General features: G+C 40.8%; 1 protein-coding gene across 1 annotated transcript; it reads right to left on the bottom strand.

Annotated features, from left to right (window-relative positions):
• Positions 1-109: 109 nt before the first annotated feature.
• Positions 110-5,596, bottom strand: LOC130681851 (female-specific lacrimal gland protein-like). The gene is made up of 7 exons (XM_057495475.1): positions 5,434-5,596; positions 4,873-5,012; positions 2,710-2,780; positions 1,381-1,491; positions 1,142-1,243; positions 949-974; positions 110-310 (listed from the first exon to the last, which is right to left on the bottom strand). Exons 1-6 carry the CDS (start codon positions 5,536-5,538, stop codon positions 949-951), a joined length of 555 nt encoding a protein of 184 aa, XP_057351458.1. The 5' UTR covers positions 5,539-5,596; the 3' UTR covers positions 110-310.
• Between the last annotated feature and the right edge of the window lie 13,822 nt (positions 5,597-19,418).

Below are 19,418 nucleotides of genomic sequence, written 5' to 3'. Positions count from 1 at the left end.
GCTAAACAGACTGATCTGGCTCACTGTCGACCCGGTTTTTCTGGACAATTGTGTGTCGGTTCTTTCTGTGCGATACAAATACGGTATCTCTCTTTACAGACAATAGGAGTGTGCATAAATCAGTTTATTCAATCACTTAGCAATCTAGTAACAGAGAGCGTTTAGAGGGTGACTGGGGGAAAGCTTGGAGGCCAAGATGGTTTCCTAGGAAAGAAGAAATTATGACTTGACAGAAAAGGTGATTTTCTCTTCACGGCGATGAGTCTGTTCATTGGGACGATGATGCTTATATCGTTGGGGCCATTATCCACTTTGCATGTAGAAAAAACATATAATAACATAGGTGAGCTGATGGTATGATTTTGGTGGGAGTGACAAAGGAAAGATCCATGCAGTTTCTGGAGAGGACAGTGAAGGAATTTTCCTAGGGACGCATGTCACAAATATCATGTGCATATGTGACACCCTGGTGCACACAGGAGTCTGTGTAGAGTGTTCTTTAGAATGCAATTATTGTGAGTCATCTGTATGTGGACCTGTGTGCAGGCTTCCTAAGGTACCTAATCATGGCTGCATGGCATGGGAATGACATACCGTGGACGCCTGTGTCACTTCATACTCTTTAATTCTTACATATAATTGTAAAAGACATGTGAGCACAGGATACTCTGTTCACAATGAAATTCTCCCGACTTTATCATATTTCTCAGTTCACTGCCTCCCCAGATTTTCCCCTTTGTCCTTCCAGAATCCCACTGTAGACTCTTGTTCAGTGTTATTTTTTTTGTTTGGATTTTTAAAACTGCATATTGCTCCAAATCCTAAGACTTAGCCATTGCCAGTCACAAGGTAGGATTCATTTGTCATCAGTAGTTAAAGCAGAAACCCCCAACACCAAAGTCTTTATCTACCAAGAAAATCATGGCACATCTTACCACATCTACTCACCTAACCGATGGTCAGAGGACAGGTGTCTGTGGAAGAGAATGACAGGGGTGAGGTTGGTCCCTGAAGTTTCTCAATATTATGTATTATTTCACACCAGCCTTTATAAAAGGTGGTTGTGGCAAGAGGAAATTTGAACCAAGAATCTCATTGGGGATCTGCTCATCCAGAAAAATGTTATACTCAAGGACTTTACCTTCTTTGATGACTTCTAGAATGTTTTCTGCTGTAATACCCTTGGACTCAGTGAAGACTTTGAATTCCTCATATTCCTCTTTGCTGATGTCCCGTCTTTTCACTGTATTTTGTAGCAGATCATGCAGAAGAGATGTCCATTAGATCCCTTCCTGTTTCTGAATGGACCTGCCTAGGTCAAAGCTACAGGGTGTGGTCCCTGCCTCCCTCCCAGTCCCCCGTCCCGGCAGCAGTACCCACCAAGGAGCTCAGTGAACACCGTCTTCTTTCCGTCTGCAGTAGTATGATCACCATATATTTTCAAGATGTCCCGCAGCGAAAAACTCACCTGGAGATGGGTTTTACCCTGGACTGTGATAGGACGAAAAGAAATTCCAAAAATCATTGTGATTAACATTTGTAATTTCCTCTTAACTCGTCTTAGTTTTTACATAATGATTATGACCTTCATCAGTAATTTATCATTAATGTCCTCACACAGTGTTAGGACCTGTTAGGAAAGGAACCAATGTATAGATGCTCTTAGATATCCCCAAATATGAACAGTTGTGGGTGATGGCAACATGCCTTCCTGTAGTACTTGTAGGTATATGACAGGCTGTAGAAAGGATCCTTCTCTTACCAGCCCATGAGAGCTGATGTTACGTTTCAGGAATTTTGCAACCCAGAAATCCACTACATCCCTTATTGAAAAGCAATTCTATAAACTTACACATAAAAATTTCAGTGATTTTGAATTATAGGCTGGGACATAATTAAAACATACCATTTCCTTGTAAAATACGGAGTAAGAGAACTAGTATTTGGGTATCAGGATATAGAAGACACATGTATTCTGTAATTATATTCCAGTTAGAACTTGTTGCTGAGTATTAATCTTTAAAATAAAATTCATCAGAACAAGTTTACATTACATTATGCATTTTTCCCCATAAAGATCAAACTTCTAAGAATTTTGAATTCAGAAGTCACTGAATATTACAGTATTGATGTTTGAAGATTACATGCAGTTATTTTAAACTATAGAGATCAAAGTCAGCCCTAAACACCCTCATTGCTTTCAACCAAAGCTCAATATTATGTACAAATTGGTTTCCAAATATAACCATTAATTCAGTTACATTCTCATACTTATCTTTAGGATTCAATTAACCAGGTCATACTTAAACACATTACATAATCAACAACACTTAATATTTAAAGAATTTTAGTTAAAGGCATAGTTGACCATGTTGGTTAAGTGAGAGACAGGAAAATTTATGGAAGAATTGGTATAATTCTAAGTAGCTTTGAGCCTGTCCCCATCCTGAGGACAGGTGAGGTCAGCGCTCTGGGGCGTGTTCTAAGGCATTGTCCATAGCACCATTCCAGACCTGGCTCCTCTCCTGACTTTGGGTGACAATAAATGCTTGGCAAAGGAAATGTCTTTCCCAACGTTGCATTTGTAAAGAGTAGTAGACTTTGTCTGGGTTCCAGATCTGGATATGTTGCACAGAGCAAAGACCAGGAATTTGAACGTGTTCCCTGGTTCTAGAAGATAACCCTCAGGGGGAGAGATCATGTACTCACAGTCGGCCTCGTATATGCCATTTTCTGTTTTCCTTAATGCCAGTGTATGACTTTGGCATGTCCCATTCACCCTAAAAATGAAACAAAGCACCCTTTACTCCCCACTCTTTCCTTAGCACTTGAGGACCTGCAGAAGTGTGAATGCATTTTGATTGCTAAAAATAATAGGTGGTGTGAATTTATAGTCATCTAACAACCCACACCACTGGGTTTTTCCCTTTAGTCTAATACAGGGCTTTAACCTCGGAGCTGTGGACATGTTGGCCTGGATAGTTCATGATGTGGGGTGCGCTGTGCATGGTGGGGGGAGGAGCAGAGTCCCCGGGCTCCGCCCCTGTGATGCCGGTGGCCCCGCCCCTAAAAGTGACTTCCCAAACTGCCTGCAGGCACCGCCAAGTAGCCTGCAGGGGGAGGGCAGAATGTCACCTCGTGTTCAGGTTTGCTGCTCAATTCCTTTGATATAAACCATCCACCTTTTCCATTTCTTTCTTTCTGCTGTCCGTTTCTCTGCCTCTGCCCTAAATGCTGGTGCTCGTATAGATTCTGAAGTCCCCAAGCTCTCTAAGCAAACGCTTCAACTTCTGGGAATACAGGCTATACTGAGTTAGCAAGAAAACCGAGAAATATGTAGTGATTAAAATAGAGACAGAGACATATATAAACATGGACAGAGATGTAAACATAATGCACACAGAAGCAACAATATCATGTTTATCCATCCATCATTCCTCTCAAACTTATAACTCACATACAACTGTATTATTTTATTAATTAACAGTTGTTCTTCTCCACCCTTTATGTTATTTCTCCATTGGTTGTATAGTTTCACTATTTTTACAGTTGGTCAATTTCAAACTTCAGCATTTAATTTGACAATTAAAGTTTCTATTCCTAGTCTAAATATTTCTTTCACTCATTTCCCTATTTACTTATTGCATTTCTAACATTCCCCTGATTTATTTTCTTGAGCACAGTCTCTACCTTATGAGTTGTATTTAGAAAATTCATTTTATGTTCCCCTATTTTTTTTTGAGAGGGCACTTCTCATATTTATTGATCAAATGGTTGTTTACAACAATAAAATTCTGTATAGGGGACAATGCACAATCATTAATCAACCCCAAGCCTAACTCTCAACAGTCTCCAATCTTCTGAAGCATAACGAACAAGTTCTTACATGGTGAACAAGTTCTTACATGGTGAATAAGTTCTTACATAGTGAATAAGTTCTTACATGGTGAACAGTGCAAGGGCAGTCATCACAGAAACTTTCGGTTTTGATCATGCATCATGAACTATAAACAAGTCAGATATGATTATTCATTTGATTTTTATACTTGATTTATATGTGAATCCCACATTTCTACCTTTTTTTTTCTTTAATAAAATGCTGAAGTGGTAGGTAGATGCAAGATAAAAATAGAAAGCATAAGTTAGTGCTGTAAGAAGGCAAGTGTAGATGATCATTTTAAAACCTGCATTCATGCCGATTTCCCACATGGTACATGTAAAATACGCATTTTTGACATGAAATGCCTTAGAACAAAGTCTGAGTGTTTGCTTCCAATGTCATGTTCTGCAACTCACTTGTTTAATACAATGTCTTCAATAGACTAGACATCCTAAAAACATTACTTATTGCATGAAAGATATATTTATTGATTGAAACTTGTGCCCAAAACGTTAGGTGGGTAATCTTTTGTGTGTAGCCCTTCACATTGAAGGGTGCCTGGCTTGGAGACACCTATTACACGGCAAGGATTTAATCTGTAAGAAACATTACAGAATCTGGTTCCAATAAGTACAGAAAGTCTGAAGAAGGAGACACACTGGTCCTCAGAGTAGGACTGCCATGGCCATGACTTTCATACTTTGAGGACAAGGTTCTTTCCTGACAGCCTTCCTAGCTCTGTTTATGAACAATACACTCCCAACAGAGCAGCCCAACTATGATGCCCTCTAAGACAAGAAGACAAGGCTACATGCTTGCGCAGGGGGCTGAAGCCAAGGATAGTACACCAAACTGAGAACACCATTCTATGAATGAAGTTCAGAGCCTCAAATTCTTGAACATAATACTGATATTTCCCTGCAAATTTGGAAGTGGACCTCAAGTCATAAGTCAACTGTTTTGCTGTGCAAAGTGTCGCTAATTGTGCTTACTTGCTATAAAAATCAGCGTTGATTGTTTCACAGATGTCACTACATTGAAGCCGACGAACATAAATCCTTAGAGGGCCATTTTCACGGATCATGTTGACATCATCCGCTGCTTTGAGCCCAGAGTACCAGTCTCCTGAGATCTAAAAAGAAAGTTCCTTTAAGAAATGTTAATCACTCCCCTTTTTCTTACCAGTGTCCACCAGAATCATTGCTTCTGTTTTACCTCAAAAGAAAAAAATACGTCTGATATTTATGGAGCGATGTAGGGTTCTACTCCCTAACTAGTATGTTGATATGAAATGAAAGAACAGTGTACAAAATAATGCACAGAATTGGAAGCTTCGTGGAACATCCAAAACCGTGCCATGGAATTCCGTGGGAGCTCATAGCTATCATTTTGACATGTAAGTTTATTTCCCCTGCCAATGAGGTGGAAAAGTATAAATAGCTGAAAGACAGAATTGCTTAATCCTTCTGAAGATGCATAGACCAAAGTGTATATAAAAGCTGATGCACTCCTGTAACCTAGAGATGGAGAAGCACACACATGCAAGACCTCACCGCAAATAAGTTGATTCCTAGCGTCCATGGCTGATGGTTCCCAGATGTAGGTTCCTGGTCTGCACAAACCAGACCAAGCACAAGGGTCAGCAGCAGAACGTGCATCTTGATTGCGCCTGGCGTCCTTCTGCAGCGGCTGAGAGACTGCCGGGTGTTGGCGAGCTTCTCAGTTTGTGCCGCTTCTTATAGGATTGGACTGTGGGCGTGATGCCCGATGAGCCAATGGTTGTGAATCATGTGTCCTTGCTTGTGTACAAGTCTTCTTATAATATCCTCCTTGGCAATGATGACTATGCAGCTATTTTAACAATGAGACTAGTTTTATGAGAAGCTTAAGTTGTGGTCTGGATTTTTGACATTTATAATATGAGGGAGGTCATAATAGGCGATTCAAGGACAGTGTGTGCAAGCTTTCTGGCATCTTTCTCTCCACATTATTATTCTGCTGTTAGCTCTACTGTGGCTTGCAGTGCACGTACCCAATAACTGAGGAGTGGTGTTTTATGGATATAGCACATTTTTATTTATTGAGATATTGATGAATGCATACTCATGGACGAGTCTTTAAAGGTCTGTGCAGTTCTCTCTCTTGTGGGTATACTCCTGAGCATCCTACCCCTTGTGAGAAACATTAGCACGGTGTTCCCTGAGAAGATGTTGTCTGATTCTCTAGACTCAAACCTAAAGGGACAGGCTTAGCATCATATTTTAATATTGTACCTCTTCGGGGATATGTTTGTCTCACCCTGTTGGCCAATTCTGGACCTTGTACCCACGTGTTTGAGAGCAAAGCCCCATGTGCTTATAAGCAGACCTATCATTGCTGCCCACAGGCAGATTTCTCATATGGACACATACATATTCCATATATTTAATCTTTCATTTCTATTGATTTTCAGCAGGTGGGTGAGTTTTCATAAGGAGAGAATATGGAAGCCAGAATTACAAAATATTTTAAAAGATCACCCTCTAAGCCAGTCTGGAAAATCTCAGGACTTTTGCTAGAACATTTCTAAAAATTCACTGTGGATTTATTCCCTAACAGCTGTCTACCTACCCCAGTGATTTGTAAACGAGTGGTTAATGAGTTTAATTGTGATCAAAATACTCTGTTCCTCAGCTTCCCCATTTGAAGGGGAAAATTCTCCATCCTATATAGATGTTGATTTGCTAGGCCATCTTAACAAAGACATTGTTATAAATCTGAAAAATATCTTCACTGTTACATCTTTGCCTATTTGACATGACCAAAATAGTTAAAATTCAGGAACTCTTCGATTTTCATAGATTACATTTTCTCCCTTTACACAAAATGCGTCCTAAAACAGTAGAACGTTACCTAGTCTAATACATCTTAATAAAATGTCACTTGGTACTGGATTGAAACAGGTGCTAAAAAGGTAAATAACACTATTAGTGATTTCTGGTTTCTGTTTAAATGACTATGGATTTTCACTTGTCATCATGTATAAATAGCTGATATAAGAGCACCAAGCTTTAAAAGCAGCATGACCTGTGTCACACGCCTGTCTTACTACCTGGAACATGAGCTGGAGTCAGATATGTGAGGCACTGTATCTGCAAGTTGACCTCTAAATATTGCATCTGCTGTTGCACCTTAAAGTCATGAAATAGATGAGAGAAAGTCAGGATGTCACAGAGAACCACATAGCCATGAAGAATACACTCTCCTGTGCCAAATATCATGGCAAGAGATATAACAGTGGGGAAAGACCATCACAGGTCTGTGTGTGTCAACCTTCACATCAATTCACCTTCCATGAAGCTAACTGGTAAGACATCAGTGTAAAGTGTGTTGTCCGAGTGGCAAAACAATGTGTAGAAATATAGAAAACTACCATCTTTCCCACAGTTATAAAATTACATGGCAAGAGAAAAATTTCTGGCTGCTGTGTTCCTGATGGGAAATAGTCCTTCTTATGAAAGGTTTTAAGATAGAGATGTCAGGGACTAGCAATCCAGGGATATGACACATAGAATTTCCCAAGGAATTTTGGTCAAAGGCCACTTCTCTGGAGAGTGTCTTAAAGATTTTCACATTCTGTGGCATTTATGTGAAGATAATGCTGACATAAACTTACCCTTTAGGGTTAAAAAAATGAGTTTATATGAAAAGAAGCAAATCCAATAACTGTTATTGGACCATTCATGAGAAAAAAGCATTGTTTGTAAATGCTGGTTGTATGGTAATGATATGTCTCAACAAACTTTATGTCAAAGTGTATATCATGTAGCATGGAAAGAAATGTATAAACAACAATCTAGAAATGACATAGTAGAAAGAACAAAGGATCTCTTGCCCTGATGATATGTATCTTATATCTATTGATTACTATTCTATAATTTGCACAATTAAATTCTATTCACCGGAAGTACCCACGGGGTCATGTATAATGGTTTCCTCACCACCATATGTACTTCATAGCTCATGGATGGCATTGAGCCTTCATGCCCTGCAGAAACATGAAACCTTCAGGCAGTGTTGTGTCTCCTAGCCTGCGATGGCATGCTCACCATAATCTTCTGATTTTATAGAAAAACCATAACCCCAAATTATGATCCTCTAAAATCATTAGAAGTCCTTTGAGGAAACTACAAAGTATAGAAATTTTCTGTTTAGGTGATTCCTCAAGCATCAAAATTCTTACTTTGGTATGTCCTATTATATTGTGGCATTTTCAATATTTTACATGTTATTGATAAGCAGAAAAACTTCTGCAATGTTGGAACTATTTAGGATGTTGCTCAAGTAAATGCACGTACACAGTAGGCTCCATTCTGCAAGGCATTCTTTGATACTCTTACTGGTTACTGCATTTTGTTGTCCTCACAGTCCACAGCCTACTTAATAAAGATAAGTAGAAGGTACTTAAAACAAGTATCTAAAAATAAAGTGCTTGGTACTTAAAATAAGTCAGTAAAACAAGGTGCTAGGTAATAGATACAAGCCACTGTTATTTGTAGGAATGTTCACACTGGGGAAATTTAATCAGCCTTGCTGATCCCTGCATCTAGATCTAGTGATATCTGGGACAAGATCCCATCTACATCTCTCATAGGCCTGTGCTCTCTACCCACCTCCTTGCAAAGAGGAGGATGAACGTTTCTCTCAAATTTCTGTACCTCATAGTTCCTGAAAGGACTTCAAATGCTTTTAGAGGGTCAAACTTTGGGGTTATGGTTTTTCCATAAAATCACAAGGTTCTGGTGAGCATGCCATCCCTGGCTGGGAGACACTATACTGCCTGATGGCTTCATGTTTCTGCAAGGCATGAAGGCTCAATGCCATCCATCAGCCATGAAGTACATATGGTGGTGAGAAGACCCTTATACTCTCAACTTCATATCTCAACTTCTTATCCAGCTCTTTTATAGTCACACTATAAAAACACTGAATGATTCAGCAACAGGACTTGGTGTTTTCAACTGCTTTCCCCCTGTTTTTTGTTCTAACGCAGCCCTTTCAAAAAGCTAGAAGTAAAAACAACTGCTATTTTTCACATCCAAACCATGTATAAAAATCTTATGCATATTTTAGAGCTTAATACCTTGAGATATTCTGGAGAAATGTAAACCACAGGTAAGCTGAACTCCTGGGATGTTAGTATCCACACATGTGTTGATCATGTTTGAAAAGAAGACAGAATAAAGATTAATTCTAAAAAGAAAATGAGATGTATAGCAGGTTTTAATTGGTCTCATGTCCTGTTATGCATCCAAGCAGTCTCTGGCTATGTTCCCTACCTCATTTATGTGCAATTGTGTAGTATCTGTCCTTGTGTGACTGTCTTATTTTTCATAGCACTGTGCTCTCCAGGTTCATCCATGTTGTGGTGTATGAAAGCGTTTCCTTCTTTTTGAAGGCTGAATGATAGTCCAGTTTATCTATATGCCCTTTTACTCTATTCATCATCCATTGATGGACATTTACATTGTTGACGTATCTTCACTGTTGTGAATGATCCTACAGTGACCATTTGAGATTACAATTTCCATTGAAATGGTGATTAGTTTGGTGGTTGTCATGAACTGGGGAGATGAAACTGGTGAGGTGGGTTTTTAGTCATGCAAGATACACTAAGTTCTAGAGGTGGGCTGTAAAATATACCATCTATTGGTAGCAATCCTGTATCTCGCCCACTTTTACATTTGAGAAGATGATTGGTCTCATGGAAAGTTTCTCTCCAGAAATTGCTAGGAGTTGGTTTGAGTAACTTATGTAAGATCTTTTTTTTCCATACAGATGTGTGTAGTTGTTAATTCATCATTAAAAATACCTTTCAATGATAAACCATGCAATTCTCTTGCTGTTCCTTCCTTTATCGCTGTCAAGAGTCCAGATAAAGAAGGAGAAAAGACAGAGGAAAGCAGGTCTAAATTAGATGTTTTTAAAAATTGATGATTAATCAAAGGAGGAATAAAAGACAGGAAAAGGAGAAATCAAAACAGAAACAGGTTATCATAATGGTAAGAAGAAAATCGAACTATTATTCACATGACGACTCTGGACAAATGTTAGGGATGCATTTTGTTTATTTGAATCTTATCTGTTTCCGACTGCTGCATATGTTGTGTTTTTTTAAATTTATGCATGAGGTAAACATTACTATGTGCAATTATATATGTTATCTTTTTTGTCAACTGTTTGGAGACCTATGTCATCTTTGCAAATACCGGGAATACCATTTAGACTCCTTATACAAGGAGGGAGAAACGGGGTTAATTAGCCATGCTGTGTTCCTTGAAGTGCAAGGACATAGAGCACATTTATTTGGTATCTCTAGGATTACCGGCAGCTGAGCGCTTTCATTCCTGTTGGAAGACCTCCTCCCCACTCATTCTTGAGGCAGATGTTAAGGCAAAGAAGACGTCCTTAGGAGGCAAATAAGAGCGAGCTTCAGTGTAGTCCCTTTGAGTCCCTTCCTTACTGAGTAGCCGGGAGAACAGAGAATATCCTGGGCCATTCTGGTTGCAGAGCCAGGCACAACTGTGCCAGGGTGCCGGGGAGTCAACCCCTAGGCTGCAGTTCTATGCCAGGGCAGAACAGAGTGTGGGGCTCCTCTGAGTGTGTGTGTGTGTGTGTAGTTTTTAGACTCACTTTAATCAGTCCATGTTTATTTGTTTATTTCTGAATGATACAGAATCAGGCAAAGAATGTTTCATTCTTTCCTTACTGAGAAGCAAAAGTGGTTGTAATCATTTCCAAACCGGGCGAGTATAAGATTCCACACTACAGACCAAAACATTCTTCTCCAAAGTGTCTTTCCTCGTGGACTGTGGAGAACTCTCTCACTCCACCCTCTGATCTCCGTAAAGGAGTAAGAAAAAGGGCACAGCACACTCACGGTGTTTTGAGGTGTACTTAAACGCATCCCTGCCTTCATACTGTGCACAATGCCATGCCTGCTCCTTGGGATCTGAAGTTCATGTGCTCATGGACATAGATTTTCTTTGACTCACCCTTTTCATTCCTACGTGTGCAGCTGTGCATTGTGAAAAGTCCAATGATTGCTTGTGTCAGATGATCCACCATCCCTTGTCCCTCCCCTTCCTGAGCTCACTGATCTGTGACAGATGTTTGCCATCAGCCTCCCTGGGACACCCAATCTCATCTTGTTGTTTTGTCGACTACATTTCCAAGGTCTTCTCTGAGTCTCTCAATGCCACACATTTCCTTGGTGTTTTGCCCCAGGGCATCTCCCTCTGCTGTAAATTTATCATCTCAACTAATAGCACCTCACATGATACCACCCATAATGCATTACCTCCCATTTTCCCTTCCCACCAAGGCAGTCCTCAAAATGCACAATTTATCCTAACCAGAACGGCCGCCTGGATGTCTGTCGATCCGATTTTCTGGACAACTGTGTGTGCGTTCTTTCTGTGCCACACAAATACAGTGTCTCTCTTTACAGACAGTATGAGTGTATATGAATCAATTTATTCAATCACTTAGGAATCTAGTAACAAAGAGGGTATAGGAGGTGACTGGGGGAAAGCATTGAGGCCAAGTCTGTGGCTTCCTAGGAAAGAAGAAATCATGACTTGGAAGAAAAGGTGATTTTCTCTTCATGGCGATGAGTCTGGTGCATTGGGACGATGATGCTTATATCCTTGGCGTCATTATCCACTTTGCATGTAGAAAAAAAATAAGTGAGCTGATAGTAATGGTATGATTTTGGCAAGAGTGAGAAATGAAAGATACACATGATTTCTAGAGAAAACAGTGGAGGAGTTTTCCTGGAAACTCATGCTGCAAACACCGTCTGTGTATGTGACACCCTGCTGCACATGGGGGTCTGTGTAGACTATTCCATAGGATGCAATTATTGTGAGCCATCTGGACCTCTGTGGAGGTTTTCCTAAGGTACCTATTCATGGCTACATGGCATGGGAATGAGATGCCATGTAAGTCTGTGTCACTTCCATCTTCTGTAAGTCTTATGTATAATTGTGAAAGATGTGTGAGCCCAAGATACTGTTTTCACACTGGAATTTTCCAGAGCTTACACATTTCTCAGTTCACTGCCTCCCCAGATTTCTTCCCTTTGTCCTTCCAGAATCCCACTGTAGGGTCTAGATCTGTGTTACTGTTTTGGATGATTTAAACACACACACACACACACACACACACACACACACACACACACATCTGTGTCCTCAGTGTTAACCATTGTCACCCTTGATGTAGAACTGTTTTGTCCTTCTGTGCTGAAGAAGTAACCCTCAAATCAAAAAGTCTCAACCTACTAAACACATCAAGAGGTGTATATATGGTGTCTACTCACCTAATCGATGGTCAGAGGACAGGTGTCTGTGAAAGAGAATGATAGAGGGTGAGGAAACAAGCATTGAAGAACCTCTGAAATACTGAGGTTATTTCAGAGCAGCCTTTATAGAAGATGGTCATGGGAAAAGGCAATTGGAACCAAGAATCCCAGTGAGAGGTGTTCCTTCCAGAGGGATGTCATGCCCTAGGACTTTACCTGTTTTGATGACATTTTGTGTGCTTTCTGTTGGAATACCCTCTTCCTCTGTGACTTGTTTGAATTCTTTGTAAGCATTTTCATTGGTCTCACGTGTCTTTCCTGCATTTCACAGCAAACCATGCGGAGGAGATATCTATTAGAACCCTTATCATTTCATAATTTGGACCTGTCTAACTCATAATTGTACTACCTGAAACACCCCTCTCTCCCTACCACTCATACTCCAGCTGCAGTCCATACCTAGGAGTTCAGTAATACGTGTCTTCTTGCCATCAGCATCAGTATTTTCAGCATAAATCGCCAAAAAGTTACTTTGGGTAAATTTAAATTGGAAACGATTTTTCCCTTCATCTGTGGTAGGAAAAAAAATTCAAAACTCAATGTTGTTCACTTTTTTAAAGTTTCCTTTAAATTTTACTTCCTTTACATTTTATTGTAGTTGATATGCAATGCCATATTGGTTTCAAGTATGCAACACGGTGGTTAGTTATCTACATTATTAAATGCTCAGCCCAGCTGATGAAGTTACCAGTGTTCATCTCAACACACTGTACTTTTATAGATTAAAAGCTACCAACTGTCCTTCGGTGGTAATCTCTTAGCTAACGTTCCTCGCACTGTGGTACCAACTGTTAAGAAAGGAACTGAGGTAAAGATGCTTTTAGGTATCTGCCTCTTCTTAAATGGTACAGGTTTCTCAGCTTCCAAAGTTAGCTAAACAAGAACAGGATTTGCCCCAACATGAACAGTTGTGGGAGATGGCAATGTTCCTTCTCGTAGTACTTGGAGGTGCATGACAGGCTGTGGGAAGCAGCCCACTCAGCACCCCGTGAGAGCTGATGTGAGATTCTGAGGAATTGTGTGACCCACTCACCCAGGACAGCCCTTATTAAAAAGCAGCTGTATTATACTTACACCTAAAGTCAGTCATATTGAAGTGCAGTTTAGTACACATTTGAAACATATCATTTCTTTGTGCAATAGGGCATAAGGGAGTTAGCAAGCAGGGTATTGGAATGTGGGAGACATATGTTCTGTAATTACATTCTGGTTAGATTCTATTGCTCTTTATATTTAAAATTAAAAAAAAAAACTGCCAAAGATTAGAACACCACATTACACACTTTTTTCCCCATAAAAATCAAACATTCCAACATTTGGTCACTGAATATTGCAATATTGATGTTTGAAAGTTATGTGCAATTATTTTAAACTGTACAGAAAGAAGTCTAACCTAAGGGCCTTCATTGCTTTCAACAAAAACTCAAATGATGTAGAGATTGGTTTCCAATTTTCCTGTTAGTTCAACTACATTCTCATACTTACCTTTGGGGTTCAGTTCACCAGGTCATGTTTAAATACTTTATGTAATAAGCAACATCTAATATTTAAAGAACTGTGGTTAAAGGCAAAGCTGACCATGTTGGTCAAGTGAAAGATAGGACATTTATTATAGAATTGCTATAATTTTAAGTAGGTTTAAACACATCCACGTCCTGAGGACAGATGAGGTCAATGCTCTGGGACGTGTTCTAAGGCATCGTCCATAGCAACATTCCAGACCTGGCCCTTATCCTGACTTTGAATGACGATAAATGCTTGGAAAAGGAAATGCCTTTCCCAAGTTTGCATTTGTAAAGAGTAGTAGACATTGTCTGGGTTCCAGATCTGGATATTTTGCATAGAGCAAAGACCAGGAATTTAGACACATTGCATGGTTTGAGAAGATACCCTTGGGGGCAGAGATCATGTACTCACAGTCCGTGTTGTAAAAATCATTTTCAGCTCTAATTCCCACCGCTGCTTGCTTTTGGCATTCCTCATTCATCCTTAAAATTAAAGACAATGTTTTTTATTCCCTATGCTTTTGTTAACGCTTGAGGCCCTGCCAGAGGGACAGTGCATTTTGATTGCTAAGAACAGGAAATGCTGTAAATCGAATAATCTTGGAGACTCTCCACACCACTGGTGCTTTACTCCGGCACAGGCTTGCCAACGTCAGCCGTTGCTGACATGTTAGCCTGGATAATTCTTGTTGTTGGGGGGCTGTCCTTTCCACAGGAGGGTGTAGAGCACAGCCCCTCATCTCAGCCCTCCCGATGCCCCTGTGCGCCACCCCTATATGTGATGAACCCAAACTGTCTCCCGACTCCGGTGGTGGATCAAGTCCAGAGACTCAAATTCTTGAACATAGTGTAGACATTTCACTGTAAATGCCTGACTGGACTGCATGGCACAAGTCCACATTTTTTGTGGCTCACGTTTAGGCAAATTTTACTTACTTGCTATAAAAATGAATTCTGACTGTGTCACAGTTATCCTCGCAGTCAATCAAACGTATGTATCCCCTCAATGGACCATTTTCACCAATCATTGTAGAGTCATCGGACGCTGTGAGAAGGGTGTACCAGACTCCTGCGATCTAAAACACAAAGTTCCCAAAGAAATGTTAGTCAGTCTCTTTTTTTGTGTGACTCGCACCCATCGTAATCATTGCTTCCACTTTACCTCAGAGGAAATAAAAATCTGATTTTACGGAGCCAAGCACGACTCCACTCTCTCGCTGGTAGAATGATAGGAAATGGAAATACTATTATTTGCTCAAATAACACATGGAATTGGGACCTTCTTGAAAGAGATAAGAATTCCGTGCCAGCTCATACCTATCATTTTGGCCTATTTTATTTTTCAACTGCATACAAATAGAATGGAAAAATATAAATAGCTGAAAGACAGGATTGCTTTATCCTCGTAGACCAAAGTGTGTAAAAGCCTAAACCGGTCGTATAAACTAGCCAGAGGCAAGCACAGTGGCGCACACAAGCAAGACTCCCCGAGAGCCCGACCCCTGGTACCGGTGGGTGACCGTCCCCAGACGTGGGTTCCTGATCTGCGCAAACCAGACCAAGCACGAGGGTGAGCAGCAGAGCCCGCATCTTGATTGTGCTTGACGTCCTTCTGCAGAAGCTGGGAGATCGCCGGGTGTTGGCAAGCATCTCAGTCTGTGCCCCTTTTTATAGGACTGGACTGTGGGCACGCCCCACAATGAGCCAATCATTGCCAGTCTTGCGTCCTTGCTTCTCATGCATTCTTATAATGTCCTGTTTGGCAGTGGTGTGCTTTTAGGACATTGTTTTATTTTAATAATGGTACTGTTTTAAAAGAAGCTTATGTTGGTATGGATATTTGACCTTTAGCAAAGGAGATGGATCATAATACAGGAGAGGTGATTCAAGGACACTGTGTGTGTGCTTTCCGGCTCCTTTTTTCTCAGCATAATTTATTTTGATAGTAGCTATACTGTGGCTTGTATTGCACATTCCCAGTAACTAAGGAGTGCCATTCTGTGGATAGGTGGACTTTTTCTCCATGTAAATAATGACGAATGCATATCCATGGACATGTCTTTGCACAGACTGTGCAGTTTACTCTTGCGTGGGTGCCCAGCTGTGCTGTTGTTGATCAAAGTGCCTCTACAGTTTTACACAAACAGTGGAGGACAGTTTGGTAGCTCCAGATCATCACTAATACCCCTTAGTCTTTTACATTCTAGACATTGTGATAAGTATGTGGTGGTATCGGGTTGTAGTTTTAATTTACATTTGTTCAATGAATAAAGTGGTGCAGCACCTTTTAATGTGTTCATCGGCCATCTGTGTATTTTCTTTGGTAAGGGTTCTCCAAATCATGTGTCCAGTATTGGATGAGTCCTTTTGCAGGTTGAAGTTTCCAAAAATTTCTCCCAGATTGTAGCATCTCTGTTCGCTGTCTTAATAGAATCCCTCAAAGATGCAAATATTTTCACTCTGTTAAAGGTCAGGTCACTAATGTATTGTTTTCACACAGTGACTATGCTTTAAGAAACAGTTGCCTAACCTGACATGAGTTTTTTCCTGTTATCCCAAGATTTGCTAGTGTTAGATTTCACAAATAAGCCTCTGTATTACTTTGAGTCATTTCCACATATGGGGCGAATATGGTTTGAAGGTGGAGCTCTTCTTTTTTTGCCTGTGGAATCCAATTTTCCATGAAGTTTTATTAAATATCCTATTTTCCAGTGAATCTCCATCATGCATTTATCAAAGATCCATTGTTTATAAATTTCTGTACCTTCTCCAGGAATAGGATTTGTTCTGTTTTGTTCCTCCCTACCATTACTCATGTTTTGGGCACTATTAATTAGAGAGGATAGGAAGGTCACATGCCTTCATTTAGAAATAAAATAAAATAAGACTTAAGCTGCATAGAAAAAAATCTTTCTTATTTATTCATTTACAGGAGAGACCATATAAGGAGTTTCCCCTCATTTCTAGAACTTGGCAAGGAAAGAATAAAATTTCTTTCTATCTCTGTGTATGTATTAATGTCAAGGACATTGAAATTGCCAAAGAACATATTTTTTTCCCCTCATATTTTCACATATGTTTATTTTCATGCCTATCAATTTATCAGATAAATACCCTCACTATGTATTGTGCTTCTACTACAGAAAAGAAGAAACAATGGTATCCTTATGATTTCCAAGTCATCTGACTGAAAATTCAGTCCCATCTCCTTCAGGGCACATCTGAACCCCAGAACCTTTCCGTTTGTTGTGGGTTGAACTTCTGAGGATGGCTTGGCCTCAGGACTCCTCAGCCTGCACCCTGACTGTCCATTTGCCTTCATTCTCAGAACACATCAAAGTCCTTTGTTTAATATTATGGTCTTTTCTAACTGGCTCTCCACCTCTTGGTCCCAGAATGCTTTCCTTGCTGTCATTCACATACATCTCCGTGTACTGCCCTAGGGAATCTCTCATGCAGTGTCTAGGAGAGAAGGTTTTGTGTCTCAGTGTCCTCATCCACTTTCTGGTCAGCTCCCCGATTTGGGTAACTTCGAGCAGGGGTCTCATGCACCGACGTGGGGTTTCACCCATTATCACAGCAACCAGGTCTTCCTCAGTACCGCACACATTCCCAGCTGGGCCTCCTGGAGTCTGATCCACTTTTGTTCCCTTAGAGTGTGTCCTGGTACCATCCAGGGGAGGAAGATCATTCTATCGGCCAACCAAGAGGAAAGTAAACAGTAGTTGTGTTAAGTGATGATGACAACAGTTTGCTCTTACCAGCCTCTGAATCCTCTTACTTTTTTTCCTAAAGAAACATGACATTCAGGTCCCAACTCTTTTCATTATTATTCATGAAAATGTGAGTGAAAAATGGTAGGGGATAGAGAACCTCCTACAGAGTCATGGACATCTTTTGACCCAGCAGACAGTTCTTAGGGGTCCTTAGCAGATCTGCCAGGCATGCTCTGGCTGAGAAATCTTGGATGATATGTGGTAACATTCCTCTCGCACAGAATCAAACCCCCGTGCCGGGCAGTAATTTCCGTAACCCACCCTCGGTTCCAGCACCCCTCCCTTCCCCTGCTCCAGCCGCACAACTTATTGTCACTCAGAAGCTTGCCTCTCCCTGCAGTGTGGGAAACCTCCCAACACACCCTAACTCCTCTTCCTTCCCTCTGTATTTTACTTATACACAGTGTCCACTCACTAAAGAGTACATTTCACAACGTCATAGGCTTTATTTTTCCTTTTCATTGCATCCCTAGTGGCTGAAACTGGTAAACGAATGAGTCTGTGTGTGTCCTGGGGTTGGGGGTCGTTGTTGTTTCCTGGGTAAATTAAAGTCAGTGTTGCGTAGTGTGGACATTTCTGGGTGGGAGGAGACTCCAAAGTCCCTGCTGAGAACCTGGACTAAGAGCCGTGCCCAAGGGGCATTCAGTGACACCCACGGGAGTACCTCTTCAGTGCAAGGGGCAGGCGTTCTTCTCAGGTGCACAATGAAGCAGGGCTGGAGGAGGCGGGGTGCACAGGTCCAGGTGTGTGCACAAGGACGTCAGAATGTTGGTGGTCATATGTGAGATACATGAAGGAAACAGGAAATGGCTGTAGTGGGTGCAGTAAAGAATAGGAATGTGAAAATAAGGAAGAAAAGCATGCAAAGTGTTGTTATGGAGTCCTCTCCTAGACGCAGAGCAAGAGTAGATACATATTCTCTATTAAAAAGTTACCCAGGGTGTGCATTTCACCATGTTCTGCAAAGGCGCCTGTCTAGTGTGACCCAGGGGAGGGCTGCCGTTGTCCCAGGCAGGGCCATGTCCTTTGGATCTACTCTCAAGTAGCAAAGAGCCCAGGCAAAGGGTAGAAAAACCCTGAACACAAGCAGGAGAGGAACATTTGCGCCTTACCTCAGATTTCCTCATGAAGATCTGCTCCTCCTTGGAGCTGTTTGCGAGCCCATGGTCGCCCTTGAGAATCCCTCAGGCCCATCCATGTGGACGGAAAGGGACCAAAACCACATGTGACATGGTCCGTGACCTCCCCAGTCCTTCTGGAAAATTCTGGATACATTTAGGCTTCCAAATGTGTATGAACAGGATAGGATATAGTGTCATACAAATAGGAGACATGGAAGGGAAGCTTCCAGAAAGCAATGTCACCTTGTCTCTGTCCACTGATTACTTTTGCTTTTCTGAAAGTGTCTTGGCATTTTTCCGTTGGTTTTTGTTTGTTCTTTGTTTCACATCCCACATGTGTGTTTGTTTTAAGAAATGAGGGTCTTTTATTTCCTGCAGCCTTATTTTAATCCACGAGTGTCTGGACATAGTCCTTTAGTAAAATGTTTATTCTCTGTTAAGTAGGATTTGCTTTTTCCATCTACTCCCAACCACCTGAGTGATTGGTAAACATCAGTTTGTGCAGTTTGTTAACCATAATCAACAACACCGAGTTTCATACCAGGCCTTCTCAAGCTGTCTGCACTCAACATCAGCAAGACCCAGTTCTCTGCAGAAAAACAATTTTTATTATTATTTTCAAAATTAAAAAATATTGTCCAATTGGTATAAACTTTAATCCAAGCATGAATTATAAGGAAGGGTCTTCTGCGGGATTCCTAGTACCTCGTGTTTTGTGTGGGCTCCATGAAT

Source organism: Manis pentadactyla, chromosome X (assembly GCF_030020395.1).
Source record: "Manis pentadactyla isolate mManPen7 chromosome X, mManPen7.hap1, whole genome shotgun sequence".
In the NCBI taxonomy this organism is placed as follows: domain Eukaryota; kingdom Metazoa; phylum Chordata; class Mammalia; order Pholidota; family Manidae; genus Manis; species Manis pentadactyla.
Note: the sequence above shows the minus strand (reverse complement) of the source record. Positions and strands in the feature narration are given on the sequence as shown.

Bases quoted from the DNA above. Each gene is read 5' to 3' on its own strand.
- LOC130681851 (XM_057495475.1), bottom strand. From the start codon at position 5,538: ATGCACGTTCTGCTGCTGACCCTTGTGCTTGGTCTGGTTTGTGCAGAC. The intron at 1,244-1,380 runs GTGGGTACTGCT...TACAAAATACAG, and splicing joins GGTGTTCACTGAGCTCCTTG to TGAAAAGACGGGACATCAGC. The intron at 975-1,141 runs GTAAAGTCCTTG...TCTCTTCCACAG, and splicing joins TCTAGAAGTCATCAAAGAAG to ACACCTGTCCTCTGACCATC.